The 21,818-nt window shown below is 39.4% G+C and overlaps 2 protein-coding genes and 1 long non-coding RNA gene across 12 annotated transcripts in view; 2 read left to right on the top strand and 1 right to left on the bottom strand.

The window, feature by feature from the left end:
* Positions 1–2,685, bottom strand: part of LOC110361330 (uncharacterized) — a 79,798-nt gene extending 77,113 nt beyond the window's left edge. For all 6 annotated transcript variants that reach the window (XR_010472832.1, XR_010472836.1, XR_010472834.1 and 3 more), the window contains exon 1: positions 2,548–2,685. This is a non-coding gene — a long non-coding RNA (uncharacterized LOC110361330). The remainder of the gene's footprint in view (positions 1–2,547) is intronic.
* FLRT2 (fibronectin leucine rich transmembrane protein 2) overlaps positions 1–21,818 on the top strand; it is a 61,486-nt gene that overhangs the window by 1,756 nt on the left and 37,912 nt on the right. For 2 of the 4 annotated variants that reach the window (XM_065063740.1, XM_065063741.1), the window contains exon 2: positions 21,077–21,154. The exons of the other annotated variants lie outside the window; for them this stretch is intronic. The gene's annotated coding sequence lies outside the window, so the exon portion shown is untranslated. The remainder of the gene's footprint in view (positions 1–21,076; positions 21,155–21,818) is intronic. 4 annotated transcript variants of the gene reach the window in all.
* LOC135579551 (uncharacterized) lies at positions 63–16,978 on the top strand. Of its 2 annotated transcripts, XM_065063745.1 has the most exons (3): positions 2,823–3,067; positions 12,714–12,800; positions 13,727–16,978. In XM_065063745.1, exons 1-2 carry the CDS (start codon positions 2,823–2,825, stop codon positions 12,766–12,768), a joined length of 300 nt encoding a protein of 99 aa, XP_064919817.1. In that variant the 3' UTR covers positions 12,769–12,800; positions 13,727–16,978. The 2 variants fall into 2 exon arrangements, with proteins under 2 accessions (XP_064919818.1, XP_064919817.1); XM_065063746.1 differs by lacking the exon at positions 12,714–12,800 and having other exon boundaries at positions 63–3,067.

Genomic DNA, 21,818 nt, shown 5'->3' with positions numbered 1-21,818 from the left:
TCTCTGATTTGGAGTGTGGGCTGGTTGAGGGGCCAGGGAGAGGGAGGGGTACAGACATAATTCCACCTAACCTCTTTGAGCCTGCGGGGTATGGCAGCAGCCTGCAGCCTTGCAGAACTTTTTATCATTCTCATTTTCCTCCGTGACTAGGAATATAGGGGACATGTGATCGACAAAGGTCTTCTATGCCCTATGTGTTGTAGACAGGTTGCTAATACCTGGGATGTGGAGAAAGAAGAGACAGGTGGACAGAGGAGGAGAAAGACTTAAGGGATTTTTTTTTTTTTTTTCACAAGAAAATGCACCGGTTGTCCATCAGCTCCAGCAAAGAGATATAAATCATGCGCAAATAAGTGCTCTAAAAAATATGCAGAGCCTTAAAAAAATATCAAAAACAGGTCTTAAAAAGTCAAAAAGGACCCAGAACAGCTTTTGAAAAATGTGGTTCATTCGCCTTTGAACCCTATGGGATTCCTGATCCTTTCATCCCTCGGCACCAGCTGGGAGCTGCAGGCAGAGACTCAGCTTCAGAGCAGCCCGGTCTCTGAGCCGGGGACACAGGCTCTTCCCGCGGGTCTGACCCGCGCCAGAGCCGCTCCTTCCCGGCCGGCTGAGCCTTGCGGAGGCCCCCGGGCTCGCTCCCCTCCAGCCCGAGGGCCTAGAGTAGGTCGCGGACCCCGAGACAACAGTGCCTGGAAGGGAGCGGGATCTCGTCCTCAACTCCTTTTCCCTCGCCGAGTCTCCTGAGAAATTCCGAGCTACCTGCGCTCTCACTTCCACGTCCCCCTTACCCCCCCTCCATCACTTCGCGCATCCCCGTATCTGAGGGCATAACCTCTTCTCCGAGCGAGCGGGCAGCGCGGCTCGGCGCTGTAAATAGGTGTGGGGGGGGGGGGTCTCCTAAGCCCCCTTGGAGGGCACGTGGTGGCGGGCAGGGCATGTGCTGAGGCGTAGAAGAGGCGGCGAGCCCACCGCGGCTGCGCTGACCCTCACCGGCGCTCCGCGGTGGGCTCCTCGATATGGCTCGCCTTTGAAGTCGTGAATAATTTAGCTTCCCCCCGCAAGCGAAGGGCGAAGGAGGTGCGGAGGCAATGGCAAGTAATTCAGCTTTTGAGGTACGGCTGAGAAGAAATTGCAAGCTAGTGTGCAGACAGGGGTGAGGGGGAAGCAAACCCCGAGGCATTTCAGTCGCCTTTTCTGTTTCCTCGACACATGGCATTGATCAGCTCTCGTCTTCTCCATTCCTCCCCAGCCCCTCTCTTAAAGTGATTCGCAGCAAAAGACGTATTGTGCATTTTCTTCAGTTAATGGAGGAGTTTGAGGCAAATTCTCTTCGCACACCCCACGTCCTACCTTGACGGCTGTATCTCGGTGCATCTCGGTATTAAATAGCGTTGCCTCTAAGTGGGCTTGTCAGGGCAAGGCAGTAGTTTACTACGGAACCGAGCGGCGAGGGAAGGGTTACCCCGAAACAAGCGCAGACAGCCCGAGATGCATATAGACACACACATGCACATACATGAACACTCACACGCACACGCACCCGCACTGAATGTGCTCCAGGAGACATAGAGGGTGGAGGGTTCTTAGCGCTTTAGGGCAAAAGGTGGTTTCCCCAGCGGTTTTAGAGTAGTTCTGACTGATGATGAAAATCAGACGGAATAGTAAAGGAGGTCTGTCTCTCCCCTGAGGGTTGGACTTTCTTTTATTCCATGTTATATTTATTCTGTCCTGCTATTGCCTACCTAAAAGTTCGCAGTGGCGGAAGGAGAGGGAAAGAAGGAGGTAGGAGAGGCGGGCTTGTCGGTGGCTGCACATGAAATATCGCCATGTTGGTGGAAAGCACGGCTGTAATTATTGCTAGAGAGGGTATCTCCCAGTTAGGACCGCAGCTCGGGGAGTTTTCCAGCTCACTACCGACCTTCCCTTCCGATAAACGCCGGCAGTCCCCAGAGCAGCGGGACTAAAGCAGTACTGCCGCACAGGGCAGCAATATTCGTAAGCTCTTTTCCTGGAGCCCGGGCCCGGCAGGCTCCGCGGTGAGGCGGGGCGGGGGTCCGAGGGCTGCGCAGCCCTTCCCCTCCCCCTCAGAGCAGCACCGCCCGCTTGGTTCCCCTCGATGAGAGGAGGGGGGGACGGGTCCAAAAGGACGGAGCTCGCTAAACTGTTCTCAGCAAGCAATGGGTTAAAAATGGAAAGAACAAAAAATGAGAGGGAAAAAAAAAAAAGAAAGAAAGAAAAAGAGAAAACCTAGCCTGACTTTGCCTCTTGGAAAGCTTTAGGTTGCAGCCCTGCCTTCCAAGCATTCTTTAAACTAGAAATGTGGGAGGGACTCCAGGAGAGAGAGAGAGATGGCTATCAACTGAATTCATTACTGTAAACATCTCCCTGGGGTGTCAGGCAGGGAGGAAAAAAAAAAGGCACGACTTACATTAGCAGGGAATAGTCAGATCTGAGGCATCATTACTGCTAAGATCAGACTGCAATCCCGGCTGAAGGCAGACGCAGGACTTAGAGCCAGACGCACGCACTCGCACATATACTCACACATATGTGCCCGATGCCTTCTCCGACGTTCAAGTGTCCTGGGTCTCCGTGCCTCCTCCTCATGTGATCCTTTCACCATTTCCAAAGGACAGAAAGAAAGAAAGAAAGAAACCCCAAGACCAGGAGTGCAGCGGTCCTTTCTCCTTTAATTTTTGCCGTAGAAGGAGGAGCGGCAGGGGAAGAGCGAGCGAAATCGAGGAGAGAAAGTGCGTTGGGGATGCCAGAGCCGCGGGCTACGCGCCGGAGGAGGAGGTGGCAGAGAAAGGGGCAGAACGATGCCGCTGCCTCGTGAGGGCGGAGGAAGGCGCGGGAGCCGCGGGGGTCGCTCCGGAGCGGCGGCGGCGGCTGGCGGAGAGCGGGCCCGCGGGGCCGGCCGGGAGCGGCGCTGGGCAGCCGCGGTGAGCGGCGCGGAGGGCGGCAGCCACCACCTAGGAGCGGCGGAAAAGTTTTGGTGTGGGGGGCCAGAGGCTCGCAGGGGGATTATGATCGGTGTCGGCGAGGGATTTCCAGATACTGCCAGGTACAGTTGGTATTTCATTTCTTTCTGTTTTCCTTCCTGGTAATTCTAGCCCCGGGCGGTTTAAAGTCACGGTGCCCTTTGCCTTCTCCGAGAAGGCAAAGTTAAGGAGTCAGGATCAGGCTGTGTGTCAGAAATATCACCTTCGCCTCATTAGGGACCAGTGTCTGCCAGAGTGCGGCACAGGGCACACACACGCACGTATTTATGAATGGCTGGCGGCAAGTGTTAGGAGGGTCTCCGGGTTCTTTTACGCCAGCGTGTGGGTTCGGAGTGGGACTCGGAGCTCGCAGCTGCAGCGGAATACCGGATCACCGGCCGCATTTCAGCCCCCAGCAGGCCGGTGCAGAACCCGGTCCCCACCCCGTGGCCCCGCGCTGTGCCGGGCGGGAGAGGGAGAGCCGAGAACTACCCCTGCTGCAGGAGAACCGGCACAGCGCCTGTGTTAGCACCAACGTCAGTATTATTTGAGAATGGGGAACTTTAACGGTGAGCCTTGCTCGGAAAAGGCTGTCGACTTAGCCCGGCGCTGGCAAGTGTTGAGAGATCGGGGCGAGCTGGGAGCTGCGCCTGGCGGCAGAATCCATCGGATCCCCATCAGCAGCCTCCGGATCGGCGCTGACGATGAGTGGGTGGGAGCGAGGTTAAAAGAATTGGATCAGGACTTCTTAATACAAAAGAGCCCCTCACAGACCTGCTGAGTTAGACGGTGATCTCTGGCAAAATAATAACAAATACTACAGAGGGGTGAAGAAAAAACCAGATCGCAAAAAGAAGTCACCTCTCCAAAGCATGAGATGAAACTCCGTAAAAGATAGAGATCAGCAGCAAAGTGAGAGAGTAAGACTTTCCACCTTCTTTTCGGAGTGGGAATCTGTCAGCAGGAGCTTTTAATTAATTTTAGTGGAGAAAATCTGTTTTAAGGCTTGCAATAAGCTAATAAATCCAAGGCACAAATCTGTGTAAATTCCTGTACTGTGTGTGAAAGGTACTGATTAGATTTCTTCAGATGCTGCTTTTTGCAATGTAGAGCCCAGCTGAATAGAAAGTGAGAGGTTCGTTGCATGAGGAGTAGGAAAAGATACTAAAGCAAGTCAGACCTCTCTCTTCACACACAGATGTGCACACACACACACACGGACACACAGAAAGACAGGGTGTGTGTTAAAGAGAGGTTTATTCACTGCATCTAACTTTACAGTGCTTGCAGGGAAATTAAACCAGTTTAGAGGTTGAGAGTGATTTAGAGGCTGAGACTTGATTACTGCTTCTTTTTTAAAAAAAAAAAAAAAAAAAAAAAAAAAAACAACAAAACCAACAACCAAGCAGGCAAAACACCATCACAAACTTCCATGGACTTAATTCCTTGCTTCATTCACTGGTACAGTCTTTCCTGCAAGAGCACCTTTGTATATTTGAAGTTTCAGAGGAAATTAATGAATTGGTTTCAGATATATGTGTTCTTGTTAGGAGAAAACCCGCACCCTGGCATTTTTTCAAAATACTTAAAAGGTACTGTAGCTATACTTCTGTCCACTGTTCTTTCCTTTCTTTCTTTGAAGCATCAATGCATGCAGTGTTATCACTGAGACATAATCTTTGCATAATTGACAAGATACAACAGATGTTAAATAAAAGGCATAATTTCTAAGTGACACATGTTAAACTGTTAATGTTGATCTTGTTCCTGAAAAATGTGTGAGAGGAGAGATTTCAAATATCGTTACTATTTGTGGGAGATTTGCTACTTAAACTGCTGTTCTCTATCCTGATGTGGTAGTGAGGCAGTTAAGAGTGCAGGCCTGGAGTACTGCAGGTGAGGCAAGTCAGAGCACTGTGTAAATACAGTGTCTGTAAAACTACCTGTGACTAGAACAGTCGTCAGTGTTTTCCAAAGTCCAAGGCTGTAGAGAGAAGTGCTGGAATGCACCCAGCATTCTTAAAGGAGTTGCTTCTCACATACACCCTATGTTTTGTATAAGATGATGTTATCTGTGTTTGACTTTGAGAGTCTGGATCTAATTTGAGCCACTGTTGCAAGTCACATTTATATCCTGGCCTGCTGGATAGTTTGATTTAGGATGTAGACATATCTTCTTTGCGTAACCCTACACCCTCCCAGTTGGAATCTGCATTACATAGGCTATGGTTTCCTTCGAGAATCAAGAATGTGCTTGCCTTTAACTACTTAAAATAGCAGTATCTAAAATGTAGGATGTTATTAGGGCTGACTTCCCTACCATTCCTGCAGAAAGGGAGAGACATAGTTTTACCAAGTCAAGAAAACAAAAAGGAGTTCAAACAAGCATCACTATCAGGCTTTTCCTGTACTGCACTTTCTATTTAAAGGACTAGAAGGAAGGGACATGTAAGACAGTATTGTTTCCAGGAAGGTGAGAGCTTTATTTCTTAATAATTTCTGCTACCTCTTTAATCTCAAAATGAGTTCATTTTTCAGTAGTTTACTTTAATCTAACTTTCTGGCTTTTACCAGGCGAATACAAATCTAGTCCATTAGTGACCTCTATCTGTGAGAAGCGTATAGTCACTAATGTTTTTTTCCCTTTTTCTTCTCAATAGGGGATTGGACACACAGACTATACCTGCATGTCACCTCTCTTGTCAGGTTATCAATGACATATCCATTACAATGTGATTTCCTAGTGTTTTAAACAGGAAAACAGGAAAAAACAACTCCAGTTCCAAATGTGTATCAAGTACTTGGAAAGACCTCTTAATCTATTCCATCTATTCCAGTGTTAAAATGATTAATGTTTTCAAAAATCTGAAAACCAAAAAGGTATCCAGAGGTATTGAACATCAGTAATAAAGGACCTGTATGTTCGTCTGATGGTTTAATACTTACTCTAAAGTACAGTGACTGTGTGAAATTTTATTGCCCCTGAGTGCTTACATAATAACTGAAACTTGAGACAAACACTCAGACCAGACACACTGTAAGCAGACTTTATAGTAGCAGGGTGTTTAAAAAATTAAAAAAAAAAAAAAAATCCAGCTGTGTCTATATTAGGAATACATGTCAGAGATCAAGGAAAAGGGGGTCTTTATAAACACATGGTCTCTTTTAGGAGATTATTAAACCCAGCTTCCCAATACTAATTTGTCTCTTGTTTATATCCACAGCTCTATTCCATGTTCTAGTTAGTGATTGTAAATGGCAGTTGAGGACTTGATCAGTGATATCTTTGGGTAGGTGGATACCATTGTTTGACAGTTCCCAGATTGTAGTTGATTACCTCGGTGCTTGGTAATATGATGTTTTTAGGTGTTTCCTTCCCTCCCCCTTGGACAGTCTTTTGAGGAGTCTTTCTGCCAGTGCTTTTTATTTATATCCTCAAGAAACGAGAAGAGCTAGAACTTACCCTAGGGGTATAGAAAACAACGCAAAAGAAAACAACAACAAAACCCCACCAAAAGTCAAAACAAAACAAACCCCCAAACAATAGAAAACAAGAATATGGAGTTATTATTATTGTAAAGAAGGTTAATTTAACATACACGGAAGATATGAGCTTTAGTTCCCCTACAGCTATGTATAAAATACACTTTTCAAGTAATTGACTCCTTTTAACAAAAAATCATCATTAAAATATGTTTCTTGGCAGGCATGTTTATTCATTTATTTTAAACAAACCCAAACCTTATTCCATAGGTAATGCTCAGGAAGAAGGGTTTGAAATAAAAAATATTCTCTGTTTAACAAGTCGTATTCTAGTCACATCAAACAATATGTCCCAGGAATAGTGCAATTTAATCTGATATTTTCAGCCACTGGTTAAAGGTGTTGGAACCTTCTTATATCTTCTTTTTTTTGAAGATGATGATTTACCCAGGGAACAAGTTTCCCCCCTGCCCCTTTGATTCCTTCTTCTGACATGATTCTTTGAACAGAATCAAAATTAAATACTAGCAACATTTTAAAACAAATCCATTATGCTCTGTTCAGCATTCCTGAAAACCTAATGATGCATAAAAAGGTCTGTAAAATATCACTACTAAAAAGAAATCTTGTGCTATCTATCAGCTCTACCTAGAAACAATCTCCTGTACATTTTACTTCGAACTGTAACTGCTTTATTTATTAATTTGTTTTAAATAAACCTTTTTTCGCCTACTTTAATGAGAGGATGTATTTATAAAAGCATATGGCACAGAAAATTTTTGATCATTCAAAGGTACACTGTCATTGAAACTGACCCTTCAGTCCTTGCAGACAGAACTCAGTAGGCTTTTGACGTACAGGATCAGATCATTGCTAGACTCCATCCTGCAAAGTGATAATTTTACTTTGGCCCAGGTGAGAGGTGACTTGCTTCTGACGGGCCCTGGTCAGTATTTTGTAAGATCTGCCCCTTATGAAGCAGAGTATTAAAGGTCACAAATAATATTCTGGCATGACTTTCAAGTCAGTAGGCCACTTTCGTAACACTTAATCACCAGCTACCTATTCACAGGGTAAATTATCATTGTAATTTTCTGTGACAGTTATGGATTAAAGACTACAGTAAAATAAATTTGAAGAAAAAGAAGCATTTTGAAAGGTAGTTTGGACAATAATCTGTATATTACTGTAATGGCCTGCAGTCTGGTTTTATAAATCCTGGCCCTGGTGGGGACATATCTTGATGCACAGAATACAAAAGAGGGCATGCTGTTCATTTTATCGTAATTTGTGAATATATCACAGTGAACAGGTTTGGATGAAGGGCAGATGTTCTGATCTTTGGTTTAAGTTCTTTGTTGTGGCTAAGTTGTCATGGGTAATCTAATTATCTTAAAAATGCAAAATCATATAGACATCAAATCAGTTTCTTCTTGAAAACATGCTAGCTATGATTGAATTCATTGAATTCAGACAAAATTACCTTTTTTTTTTTTTTATGTCAGGGATCTTGAGGGAGAATTACAGGCAAAAGATTTTGGAATTCCATCTGTCTGATTCATTCGCTGTTCTGCACTTCTGTGTTCAGCAAGGTCTGGGCCGGCTGATGCTAAACACTTCTCTTGTAGTAAACACTGAACTGTATGGAAGTACTACATGACCCATCAAGGGCTGGAAAGGTCAGAGGTCTGAATGAAAAGCCTCATCAGCACCTTCTGAGAACTGAAATCAGTGTGTCGCAGTGTCACTCCCAGTTCCTGCTGGCAGCTTTTGTCATTCCTTCATCAAAACTAACAGGGGAAAATTAAACTAAAGAGAAGGGCTTTTCTCAACAGCACTTCCAGTCCATCACCACACAGCTGCATGAATAGCTCACACCTCACTGAGCTGTTCTGTGTTAGCCAAGAGACACCATGTGGAAAAGCGCTGCCCGTGTGGGGAAAGGACATAGTGCTCCCGCAGCATGTCCTAGCATGGCTGTGAGCTTTCAGTGGTGTTCATACATAGTTCTCAGTCTTCACATGGGTTGCAGACAGTCAAACCATGTTCAAACTGCAGTCATAAGATCATCAACCACAGTCTTGTAGATTCAAAGTCACAAATATTTATTTTCTTGAGATTTCCTGCATGCTTTTCCTACAGAGAAAAAGAAATGCAATATTAGAAATATTCTAAAATGGGTATGTCATTCACAATGTCAATGTAAATCAATGCAACAAAAAATATTATTTTGCACCAACATCTTACTGACAGAATAGGAGATTTAATACACAGTTCTGAAGAAGAAATACAGATTTATATATATATATATATATATATATGTGCATATATAAATATGCACATATATATAACTTGTGTGTGTTACGTATATAGGTAACAGCCTTTGTCTGTAATTATGGAGTTCTCCCTCAGACCTTTCAAATAATATATAATTAATTTTCATTTTTAAAAAATTGTTGGTGAATTTCAGGTCAGATTAAACAAGAAACAAACCTTATATCCTTCCTCCAGTGTGTTGGAAGCTTCTAAACTGTGTAAAAAACTGAGGTGCTCCCAAGAGGTATTGATCCCCAGGTCAGTGGAAGGGGTCTGTAGCAATCTTGCCTGTGCTTATGAAATAGAACTTCACAGATGAGAGACTGCTTTTAGAATTAATTTATTTGATTCCAGACTCAATCCTTCTCTTTTTCACTGGCAAGTTAATTTCACACACACTCTTCTCATGATTAGGGATTACTCATGTGAGTAATAATTTGAATGCCCCAAAGTGATGTCATTTAGCTGTAATTGAAGATGATACAACCCCATCAATTTGTCTCTGGTTATACTAATGTATGTGTGTTTTCATTAGTAGTTTCTTCATGTGTGTATGGGGGAACAAGCTATGTGGGTACAAGTCATTTAAATATCTAGAATTGCATCCTTATTAAGATTGTAGCAGTACATGTATTTGTCACGGATGTAGCCTACATAGTTATACCTCTGTAAAAACTAGTTGTAGACTAGGCATTGGGTGTGCATATCATTTAATGAATTATGACTTTGGTAGGTGAGGTGGTGCCTGTTGCATGCCTGAAATGCTAGCTGAAATAATACAGGGTGTCTCTAAATGAAAGAATATTTGTTAGTGTCTTTGTATTACCTTATAATTTTCTTTGTGATCTAGGAAGTTTCTCCTAGGTGGTGCCTCTTGTGTCATTGAGAGATTTGTATCCAACTAAATGTACCCCATTTAGGAATCTTGTTCATCTGGTTTCACAGGCCATTTCATTGACTGATCTAGGTTTAATCTTATTCTTATTCCTATCTTTAATGCAAATGCTCCTAGATTAGTATTATTTCTTGACCCATATAAGTTGAAAACTTGCTGTTCATTTCATACTTTGTTATAACTTTCTAAAAAAAAAAAAATTCACTTTGGTACCAGAATCTGTATGAACCTGGATTGGGTGACTGGAGGATTCCAGTGTAATATGTTAATACTTTATATGCATATTGCGTCATGTTGTACTGATTTGTTACTATAAGCCCCCATGTTATTAACTGAACAAGAGAATTTGCAGGCGGAAAAGACACATAAGTCTAACCAACAGCTCAAAGTCATATATCTAGTACACTTACAAGATTTTCATTCTTGTTTTAAATGTTTTCAAAGATTTTATCTGAGACATTTTATCCTTTGAACTGTCCATAGAAACTTAATTTCCAACACAAAATAAGTAAATTAGAAAAGCAAAAAGTCCTGTTATCCAGCCTGATAAATATATCCTTCTTTAAAACAAATTTCCTCATACTGAAAATAAGTATACAGTTAGACATTGCTAAAATTTAACAGAACATGAGCACATACACACATATACACAAAGTCATTCCCAACTGTATTGGTAAATCCTGTGTATCAAATTGGTATATGCCCAACAGTGATTTCTGAAATAGCTCGTTCTGGCCCTGTGCCATAGTGCTCAGTGAAGAGCTTCTTCTTGCAGCAGTTCAGCAGTAAATTGTAAAATACATTTTGCCAGTAGAAGTCTTTTTTTTTCTTTGAGAAATTACTTTTCACTGTTTGAGAAAATTAATTTCAGAACCTTATTCTTTAGCAGTTGTACAGCAGAATAACAGTCTTTACTTGGAGAGAAAAGTGTCTACTATTATAGCTTTGAAAATACTTAGGCAAGAAAGAAGCACAATGGACATCTCTCTTTTTCTTTTTTTTTTCTTTCTTTCTCTTTTTTTTTTTTTTTTTTAATGTGCACTTTGAATGCCACAGACAGAGCCAAGTCCTTTATCATTGCCCAGAGATGTCTAAGCCTCTGTGGCAGAGCATCTGACAGTAACGTGACTCTAATTCCTTTATCCATGTTGTTCCAAATCAAAATCTCTTTTTTATTAATGTGGTAATGTGTGTTCAGAATGATAAACATGCACATACATGCATGCAGGGACACATGCAAACAAAATTAAAAAAAAAAAGAGCTTTCTGAGATAATTAGAGTGGCAAAAGATCATTTAGTAAAATCTATATCCTTCTAAAGCTTAGATAGTATCTTCCTTTTTTATTATTTAACTGGATAGCAGGGAAATCAGTGATCCTGGAAGCTGTATGTGAGTTTTTCTACTTTATTTACTTTTCTCCCCTAGTGCTTTTCCCTCATAGTTAATAGAGAACTGTTTTCATAAGTAATACTCAGTTTAATACAGTTTTTAAAAGAATCGTGCAATTGGATTTTTTTTTTCATTGCTGGCTACAGAGTACTGAATTCCTGTCTTCACCCTAGTGCCTTAGTTTTTAGTTAGGTATAATTCTAGTGAAATGCAGTGATTAAAATAAAATAAAAAGAAAACCAACTAACCAAAATAAACTCAAAAACTAAAGAAAACCCAATTCCACATCCCAGGAACTACAGAAATCCCAATGCTAACAAGATGGTTGTTTTCTGTTCCACACTGGATAATCTTATCAGTATCTATTTAACTTAATATTTAATACCAAATACAGGTTTCAGCTAGATAGTCTATTATCACAAAAGTCAAACACTGAGCTCCATCCTCAGGCCAACACAGTGGATCTTTATAAATCTGGAATAAATGAGATGTTAAGAGTTGCTGCCAGCAGCTCTGGCAACAGAACTGTTGATCTGTCCAGATTCTCTTTCCTGCAAAAAATTTCTTATCAGCAGATCCACACATCCTACATAGTGTGACTGTGGATTTACAGATAAGAAGACAGAATGACTGAAAGCAGATGGGTAGCATGAGCATAAATAGGTCATGAGTTACCAAATGTGGAGCTTGATCCTGAGCACCAGGAGGGGCGATTATGAATTTCAGAACCCCTCTAAGGATAAGGAGATCTCTAGGTAGAAGGGTTCAGCTTTAATTCTTTGCCCTTCATTTGTACAAAGCTGAAAGTGCATAAATCAGTAGGTATGAGCAGAGATGACTCTGAAATTCATAAGCACTCATCTCTGTGACATTGATGGAAACTCTATTGGATCGAATGCATAGGTATTCTAATTATGAACCTCTGATATTCAGAACTTCCCTTAGGCCATCAATATCTCATATGCAATCATATTTTACAAGCTGCTGAATGATTGTCTGGTTATGCATGTTCTGACCGAGAGAAGACATCCTACAGTCTAGCTAACCAGCTGCAGAAAGATGATCCTCTTTAAGCACTGGGAGAACAAACACCTTTACATTTCAGATAACATCTGTATCAGTTCACAAGCTACTTAGGTCTTGTGAAGAAATATTTGGCGATCTTGGGAAGACATGTTTAAGTATAGCCCTGTATATTGTCTTGTGTTGAATGATAACCATGTTTGGCAGAAAGGCATTCTTTTTAACTTCTTCAGTGCTACTCTAAGAGAGTACCTCCTGTATATTAGAAGTAGAAAATACACAAAGACCTGTAGCTTTGCTGTGGAATTTACACTGCTTTCCACCATCTGGGGTACTTTTATTGACATGTATTTCTATTCTGGTAGCAGCATACTTCTCTGCTGTTTCTCTCCCTCACTCCTTATTTCTGAATACATGCGGCAGCACAGGCTGAATCAGAATTTTTAGTTAGCTCTTCCTCTAAGAGGTATCTGTCTCTCAAAGTGGAGTTCATTCTATTATGTCCATCATGCCAGGTGCACTGACACAAAGTATCTTAAAGATGCTGTCAAAACTAAAATAAGCAATAATGCTGATTAAGCTTTTATTTTCATTTAAATATTTCCCATCTTGTTTTTGCAGATCAAGTATTGCAGTATTGTGCAGAGGGAAGATAAAAGCAGGAAAGGGAAAGTGACTAGAAAAAAAAATGGGGAAAACAGGATGAAAGTGAGTAATCAAAATTGTCCAGGCTGAATGAAATGCAGAGATAAACAATCAGCTTTCAGTGCAACAGGAAATCTGAGTTTCCTAATGATCACAGTTTTAGACACCTAAGCTGTTATTCATGTGAGAGGAAGACTGTCCACTGCCATGAGAGGGAGAGGTAGGACAATGCACAGTCTACGAGAATCTGTGAAGGAAATAAAGAATCTGTGAAGTCCCCTCGCAGATTCCCACCCCTTTCTGTGGTGGGGATAGCACATGGGAATCATTAGGCAGAGTTAATGTTATCTCAGAGCATATTAGCTCTAGAATAGAACCCTTACTGGTTTGGTGAGTCTGGTTTGGTGAGCTTTGGTGTATTCCCTCTTAATATTATTCCATGTCCTCATTTTTGTGGCCTTAGGAACTGTGCTTGTTAACTGTAAGAAAAACAAGATACAGAGTAAAGATGGGATAGATAAACCAATTAGTGAGTAAGTAGTCTCAAATTTTCCTCTGAGGCATGGATATATACACAGAAAGTTTGCTTTATATAGGTAAATCAAAAGGGGAATAATGAGTATTATTTGTTATTTAAAAATATATAATATAGGTCCTGGCAGTTTTTCTGTTCAGTTTTCTCTTGCTGTTAGACCTCTCATGTGAAAGCTTAGAGATCAATTATCTAATGAAATAAGACTGAATTAGGGGAAGACTGGGGACAATACAGTGGGAGCAAATGGCACTGAAGTGGATCTATGTTATTCTTGCTTATAAGAAACAAGATGAAGGAAATGATCATTGTGCACTGCAACATACAGAAATGTGATGTTGCTCCTGCGTCATTAGTGCATTTGTGCTCTCCTGTTGCTTAAATCGCTAGCTAGGTCAAACATTGATCAAATTGTACATTATGGTCTGAGATTGCAGTATGCTCTTTCCCCTTGCAGCTGAAGGCAAGGCAGACTTCAACACTGGATTCTAAAAACGGCAGGAGGACAAGAAGTGATGCAGACTGAGAACCAAACTGACAGCAGTCATGGAAACTCACTGCATGTGTGTACATATGGGAGGGTTTACATTTATCCCAGGTACATCAATTGCCCACCATCACTAGGAGTGCCAAATTTGGGTGCTTAATACAAAGGAAGGATGATTTATGAGGAAGGTTATGCTAAAGATAGATGCCTTTGCTTTGTTAAGGTGTGCGTTTTTTTTTTATAATTTCAACATTCTCCAGAAGTGTTCTGGTAGTAACAATATTTGGGATAATATGTAACTCTACTTACTTGTTTGCTTGCAGTCTGGCAGAAAGTCCAGTAAAGAATCTGACTACAATCCAGTTACTAACTGCAATAGAGAAGAAAAGAGTCAGTGGTAAGATGGCACTGTATGAGTTAACATGTTAGCCCTTCATTCTTTCAGATCAAGCTTCCTGTGAGTAATAAAACACAAGTCAAATGAATTTGGCTGGTCTCAGTCAAGCTTCTCATGGATAGTTGCCCACATGGGAATAACTACCGCATAGATTAGCTCTGTGAATAGTTCCAGGACAGGTGGGGGGCTGAGCTGCACTGACAGAACTGCTCTGGGGAACTTGTGTGTGACGCTTCACTAAGTGGTATCTGTTTTCCGTTTTCAAGAGAACTAAAATTCAGCCAAACGTTTTTTAAGTAATTGTTTTTAGGGAGTTGGAGAAATCTCAAATTTTGTCAGATGTGCAAGTCTTTTGTTATACATTTCAAAAGAAATGAAGTACAAGTGAAAATAAAAATACCCTGTTTTTTTTCTTCCTAGCCAACATTTTGTTCCTGAGAACAGGAACAATATTAGAGCTCCTGACCCATCCTTCCTAACAGTCTAAGACAAATTACAAAAAAGTGAAATATTTTCAAAGCTTAGGAGGACACAGAATGACACAGGATTTCTGCTGCTGAATACAAAAATCTTTGTGTTTCTATTTGAAATCCAGACATAGTCTACAGTGATCTATATGAAATGAAAGGTGGACTCAGGTAAACCCACCACTATTAACTGAGCCTAATTTTTCCAGTGTGTGTCAGAAGTGAAAAGATTTATTGGGTAAGAAGGATGAACTGCACTTTCACCTCCACGTTCCTTCCTCCACCGTTTTATAAAACAAAACTGATCCTAAGTCACAACACAGAAGTCCTTGAAAAATCACAGTCAGAAACAACCTCTGTACTATTTTTCCTGACATAAAAGGGGACAATGCAAATGAAATGTAGAAGGAAGAGTTAATAACAGCATTTGATCACAGGAGCACTGACACACAAGCCAGTTCAGAAATCTGCTTGACATTAGATATGTAGCACTCGTGTAAATCAGGGCTGGACCAGTTTATAGCAGCTGAATATCCACAACATAAACCAGAAAGTTTCTCTATTAAGATCCTTGTTAGACCCGCAACTGTAGGCCAGCTTTCCTTCTTTAAAAATAGAGAGAAAGGGTGGTAGTCTGGGAGCTGGCATTGTGTTCTTTATGCCCTAGCTGCCTCTAAATCAATAGAGGACCCTTGCTCTTCAAGTCTCTGACACAAAGTAAATATTTTTTTTCTTGATTTAACTGCTATTTAAGGAAAGGCTTGGGATTACGATTGTCTAAGGTCAGGTTTACAGCACTGTTCTAGTTACTTGCTGCATAATTTGGAGTTTCAGATTCACAAGTGGACATGGTTATATAATTTATTGAGGCACCTATTTATACTTACACAGTTAAGTTTATTACACCTGTCTCATAGCAATTGCTGTACCTATTGTGATTGACATATTTTCCATGACATTTTTCACACATTCCATCATTGCTATGTCTATTGAAGCTTGATTTTCACATACATGTGATCATCATGGGCATGTAGTATGGCTCTAAAAAATTTACCAACCTAACCTTCATTTACTTTTGCCAGAGGACTACATACATAATGGATTCATCAATGCAACTGTAGACTTTTGGCACTTGCATTAAATTTCAAACTGATCAGTTTTAGTGAATTAAATAATTTCTCTTGCTATGGGAACTCTCTACTGCAGGAGAGGGGAGAATAGTGGCATATGTCCTCTATCAATTTGACATTTTTTAATTTCAATTAAGCCTATAGTTGTGTGTATTCTGATGATGGTGTTGCTAAGAAAGATTAGTATGAGGAAATTGCTTTAATGTGACTGGAGATAATCAAGTAACTGCTGCTTTGTGAGTGAATCTTTACCTCCAGAATCTACAATGAGACTTTACACTGTTGTCTCCAAAGAAAAATGGGCAGCAAAGTGTGTGGAGCTTGGCTAGCTGATAACAGGTGATGTCTTTTAATACATGATTTAGTGGCCTTTTCCAGTAGAAATTTTAATAGTACCCCAGAGGCAGTTGATATATAACAATAAATGTATCTATTTTGTTAGTCATTGTTTCCTTTATAGAAACTGGTATATAATTTTGCATCTAGATATAAAATAATCTGAATAACAATGAGCCACATTCTGTTCTGTTTTGTTTGATCATATATTCTGGTCATTGCTGTAGTAGCCTAACACTAATCTGTAAAAATTCAGTGAAAAGTTAGAAAAGAATTCTGTAGTGTTTGATAATATCAAATGACTTTATTTAATGGAGAGAATTATTAGTACACAACATGAGATCTGGTCAGTCAGAATTGCAAAGCTTTAAATTCCCTTCTGGACATGAAATTCAGGGCAGTGTTTTGTATCCACGATTGTTTATGACTGCATGGATCATATTTATAACTCCACTGGTTTTATACTTATGAACAATCTAGCAAAATGACATAAATTGTGCTGCATATTACAACTGCAAATAACAGTGTTGCAAAAGTGACTCCCAATGGATCATTCTTATAGAAATCTAATATACAGCATCCCTCACCCTTGCTTTCTCTCTTTTTAACCACTATCTTAACCTCCAGTGCTTAAAACTCAGATATATTGAAACCTGTGTCTTCCCACCAATACTGAAGGGTTGTACTTTCATGGACCTGTGATTCTATCTGTTTTAACATCTCTTATCTGAGAGAGCTACTTTAGGAAGGAGTCTACAGGTTCACTAATAGGTATAGATACAAAGTTGTCATTTTAGACTGTGTGAAATGAGATTAGAGACAATCTGACAAGAAGCAAATCTCCCTTTCACTCCAGTTCCTTTCTCCCAGGTAATTAAACAAGTTGAATTCATCAGCCCAGTATATTGCTTGCTTTTTGGGTGATTTCCAGTAGGAAGATTGTCCTTATTATAAATAAATACATGTGTTCTATAATTGCTGACAACCACATGGGAATCCTTAGTTCTTTCCCTTCTATGCATTGAAATACTGGAAATAAAATCCTGTGAACCAAATATCTCCATATTTCATATTACTAGCCTGAAATTGAGGAGGATATTTCTGACTATTTTGTACTATTTTAATCTTCTCATGACACACCACCACTAACAAGAGAAATGGAATTACAAGACCTGAAATAGCAAGAACCAGTGTGTGACTCGTCACACTACTAGCACAGATTTTCTTTAGTATAAATCTGGGTTTATTCTTCTAAGATCTGGAGTTATTTTTCATCTGCATAACTGAAAATGAAGAGATCCATGCCTTGTTTCAAATCTTCATCCACCGGGTAAAGCAAAAACAAGATAAGCATCCTTATATCAGACCAATCTCACTACAAAACGTATTTAGGACTGTATATAATCAGAAATGCAGTTCTTGTGCAGAACTGTGTAAAATGCCTGAAGTAAAGTAGAACGTGTTGATGATTTATGAATCAATGCATAGATATCAAGGTAATGACAAATCAAATAGCTAAGAAAGAGCTGACTATTTGTACACGCCACCCCTATCCATAGTAGATTTTAAAAAGCAAGCACAAAAATCCACAACACTTTTGACAACAGAATCAATAGTAAAATATTTAGTCCAAAAGGAGTGTTCAAAAGTTCACATTTTAAAAGTCTGTTAGATTTTCATAAAAAATACTGAGTAATAGGGAAATGAAAAATAATCCTCTATTTTTTAAGATAAACTGAAAAAAGGGCATTCTATAAACAGCAAAATTATAACATTGCTTGGGCCAAGTTTCCTAATTTATTTTTGTGATTAACATACCATCCTGTAGAGAAACTCATACGTGTGCTTAGTATGTGGCCATTCTGCCCCTTGAGTGTGTGGTGTCCAGGAGAATAATAAAAATAAATCCAGCAAAACAATTGTCTACTTCCAGTCCAAGTACAAGCATTAAAATCATTGTTATAATCAGATAATTCCTAATAAATCTTCAAGTTCACCATATCTGATTTTTCCATATACAAACAGAATTTGGAGTAAATAGGAGAGAGATATTATAAGGCTGTTCAGAAAGCACAACGAAAATCTGAAGAATACTGTAACAAAGTGACTATTAGCATTACAACTTAGGTATATGCAACCATGTTTGATTTTTAAGGGTTTTGCGCTCCATTGTAGCAATCTAAGTCTGGAATATTTTCTCATGGGTATTTCAGTGCATATAGTGTTTTGCTTCTGAGGAGAACTGACTCCACATTACTTTATTTTAACAATATCTAAGACTTTGTTTCCCCTCACAAAGTTTAAGAAGTATGCAGCTGTTCTAATTTTTGCAGTCATTACATGCCAAAAGAAGAGAAGTTGCTTTGATTTCTTCCCCACCATTACCAAAAGTAAGGTATTATTCCTGTGAAACGCAGGCTTCAATTTTATTCTATATATGACATAGGCTCCTTCTATTTCCAGCTTCACCAAAAATTGGGAAGCAGTTCCTTTTCCACAGCTGAGGATAAGTTCTGCAAAATTCTGTATACTTTCAATTCCAGTCCAAGTCAATAGCTTTTGAACATGATAACTGTCTTTCAGGGTTTCTGCTTGTATTTAAACAGAGAGAAATGGCTTGTGGCTATCATGCATTTGAAGGAACAAGAAACATCACTAATTATATTGTTAGATCTTTAAGTGAGAAATATTTAATCTCAAATTAGAATATGACCTACAATATAAATCTGAGACAGTTTGAAACAAAAGCCCTTCAGAAGATCATATTTTCTTATGCTGATTTTTTTTGTTTAATTTTAGCAGGGTGACCTGCAAAGTCCACAAAACAACAGCAATAAGTAACAGAAGTCATAAAACTGGGTAACAGGCTGGCTGACATACAATGAGAATTAAAGCAAAGACCAATCTCCCTTGGTAAATGTTGATATGAATTATTAAATGAAACAGTGGCAAAATATAGTCTGTCAAAAGCAATTTCCTTCTAGAGACATGGGAGGAATTAAAATATATTTTAAAGGAAAGCTTTTTTGCATGTCTTCAACATCTTGGTTTGCTTGAATGGTGCAACTTGTCTCTGTACTAAAAATTTCCAAATTAATTTATCAAATAAAGAATGATTATGGACATCACTTTCACAGTATGAGGCTTACCTAAGCAATTTCTGATATATACTTGAAATTTCCCTTCTCAAGTTTTTCCTGGAAAGAAAATATTGTAATATTGTAGTACCTGTGATTCCAGTGGGCTGTTTTGTTATTTATCATATCTGACAATGTTAAAATATATACTGTGTAATTTGAACATGCAGGTCTGCTGCTTGGTTGGTCCTTACTGACATAATTTTCTTGGCTTTAATTATCTCATCATTAGATGAATCACGTTAGTTTAGGATTTGAAGCAAGATGTGAATGGTCAGCTAGATGATCTGCTCTCTAGATTAGCTATCTAGACTAACAATAATTTTAAAATAATATAGGGTATTAACAATTAAGCCATTATTCTTAAATTTAACACAAAGTCTTTAATTTTCTCTGACATTATACTCAGAATTGGCTGATAATTTTAGAAATATTTAAAGAACTTCTGAATAAAACGTTCTGACTTGGGAAATAGGGTATCTAAAGTGATGTAGAATTACTTATGTGCTTCCCCAAGTAATATTTTGATTGTCTTAAACCCCATAAATTTAATACCAGCCCATTGTTATTTGTAATTGATTAATTTGAATATAGTCCAGTCCATCTTTAAGTACTTGTGTGTCTAATATAATCAAAATAGCTAAGAGTAACCATGTGAGTCTCTGCTTAATATAAATGATTAAAGTTCCTGGAGTCAAAGACCTAGGTGATACTTTGGCCCTCAGCAAAATCAATAGAAGTATAATAATTCCCACTGACATTAAAAGAGTGGGTTTACTTCTGGCTACCTTTTCCATAGCCCTTATGGCTAGTTAGCACTTCATTCAAGCACATCATTGGGTAGTTGCTAAAGCTTCTAATATGCTTATGAGCTCCTAATATTTCCTCTGTCATGCAAAAGAGCATCCATCCAACAAAAGGTCCCAAATAAATGCTTAACTTGTGATCTGACTGATAGTTTCAACTCTACTGTAATGTCCTACAAGCCACCTGGAAAGGGACATATTCCTTTTCTTCCTCCTCAGTGCACTGATGGAACATGGGTACTGAGACAAGCACACACCCCAAAGCCAGACATAAAGAAGTATTATACAGGCACTTGGGATCTAAGATAATACATGAGAGTTCTGTGTATAATTCAGACTCAGTATAGCATGTTTGCATCCATCAGAAGAAAATAAAGACTAGGTGCCAACATTTATATGTATATTTTGCCGTATAGTCTACTTGTAATATTCAGGCTTGAATTCTTCAGAGACCCCAATAAATTCCCTTTCTTGGATGCATTTCTCTCCAGATAACCAAGTAAAAATTGAGAGATGCTGAGCATTCTTTGAGAAACTGAAAATCATGATACTGTCTCAGCAGCTGGAATGCCATCTTTACTCTTTTAGCCATTGTTTCAACTAAGCAGTACATCAGGAATTTTTCCTAAGAGCAAAACCTACTATATAGTCTCCAAGACATTATGGAAGCCTCATTTCTAGGCACAAATAAAATTAGCTTCCAAAAGCACTGATGTATTGGTGTTGAAAATATGCTTGCAGTGATGGGGCTGGTTCAACTGGCATAAGGAAATTTTCTCATCACTTAAGGTAAATTAATTGAGTTTGGCCATTTGGAACTGCAGAAAAGAATGACCAGGGTTGAATCTTACCACAGAATTCATACCTTGTCCTTTGACAAAGAATGCACTGACTGCAACATCATTGTTTTAAGTTGGAGCTGTGGGTGAGTAATTAAGGAGATAATGGGAACACATGGCACTGAAATAACAGCAGGAGTCTACTGAAGACTGTCAAGAGTTTTTGTCCAGGCGCCTATTCATAAGTTCTGTTATGTATGTGTTCCAGATCTTATATGCATTGGACCGATTTGCTAAACTCTTACAAATGTCCAAATTTTCATTCACTTCAGGAAACCACATTCACGTAAGTACACGTGTTGTAGCAACCAGTTAAAATTGTGTACTGTAGAAACCTCTGGAAAGGTACTACAATTATTTATGTTATTGAACTCTCTGTGCCTCCAGTTCTCATTTATTTTCCCAGTCCTCTCTTACTCCCATTGTGCACCTCCTTAAGCTCCTCTTCCTTCCTGATGGACTTAAATGCAATAAATAATTTAAAAATAAAGCTTATTACAACAAAAGTAATGCCGTGTCAACATAAACTGCTATGTTGTACACAAGACAGAGAGGTATATTTTATACTTGGATACTTTCAGTGGCATTAATAACAGTGATACTTATATTGCCATACATGTAACTTGCACTAGAGCGTCATTTGTATAGTGTTATGTTTCCTGCAAGTATTCATCCTGTCCCATTCACTTCTGGCTTTTTGTTGTTAAACATACAGCACAACAAAGCCATGTGTATGGAGGTCCAGTATTGTTATAGTTATAAAAACAGTGACCTTTATGCAGCCATCTGCAGCTCTATGCAATACCTTCAAACCCAGTGATTCTATGAGATTATTAATAGCAATAACATTATCTCAGTAATATGAGAACTGTAGCTGTCCAGATTGGATGTCACTGGTAAAACTGCACTGGAAAATATGCCATCTGTATTGGTTAAAATTATAAGTATTA

Source organism: Columba livia, chromosome 5 (assembly GCF_036013475.1).
Source record: "Columba livia isolate bColLiv1 breed racing homer chromosome 5, bColLiv1.pat.W.v2, whole genome shotgun sequence".
Lineage (NCBI taxonomy): Eukaryota > Metazoa > Chordata > Aves > Columbiformes > Columbidae > Columba > Columba livia.
Note: the sequence above shows the minus strand (reverse complement) of the source record. Positions and strands in the feature narration are given on the sequence as shown.

Excerpts from the sequence above, each read along its gene's own strand:
- LOC135579551 (XM_065063745.1), top strand. The coding sequence starts at position 2,823 with ATGCCGCTGCCTCGTGAGGGCGGAGGAAGGCGCGGGAGCCGCGGGGGT. Across the intron at positions 3,068-12,713 it reads GGATTTCCAGATACTGCCAG|ATCAAGTATTGCAGTATTGT; the intron begins GTACAGTTGGTA and ends TTGTTTTTGCAG.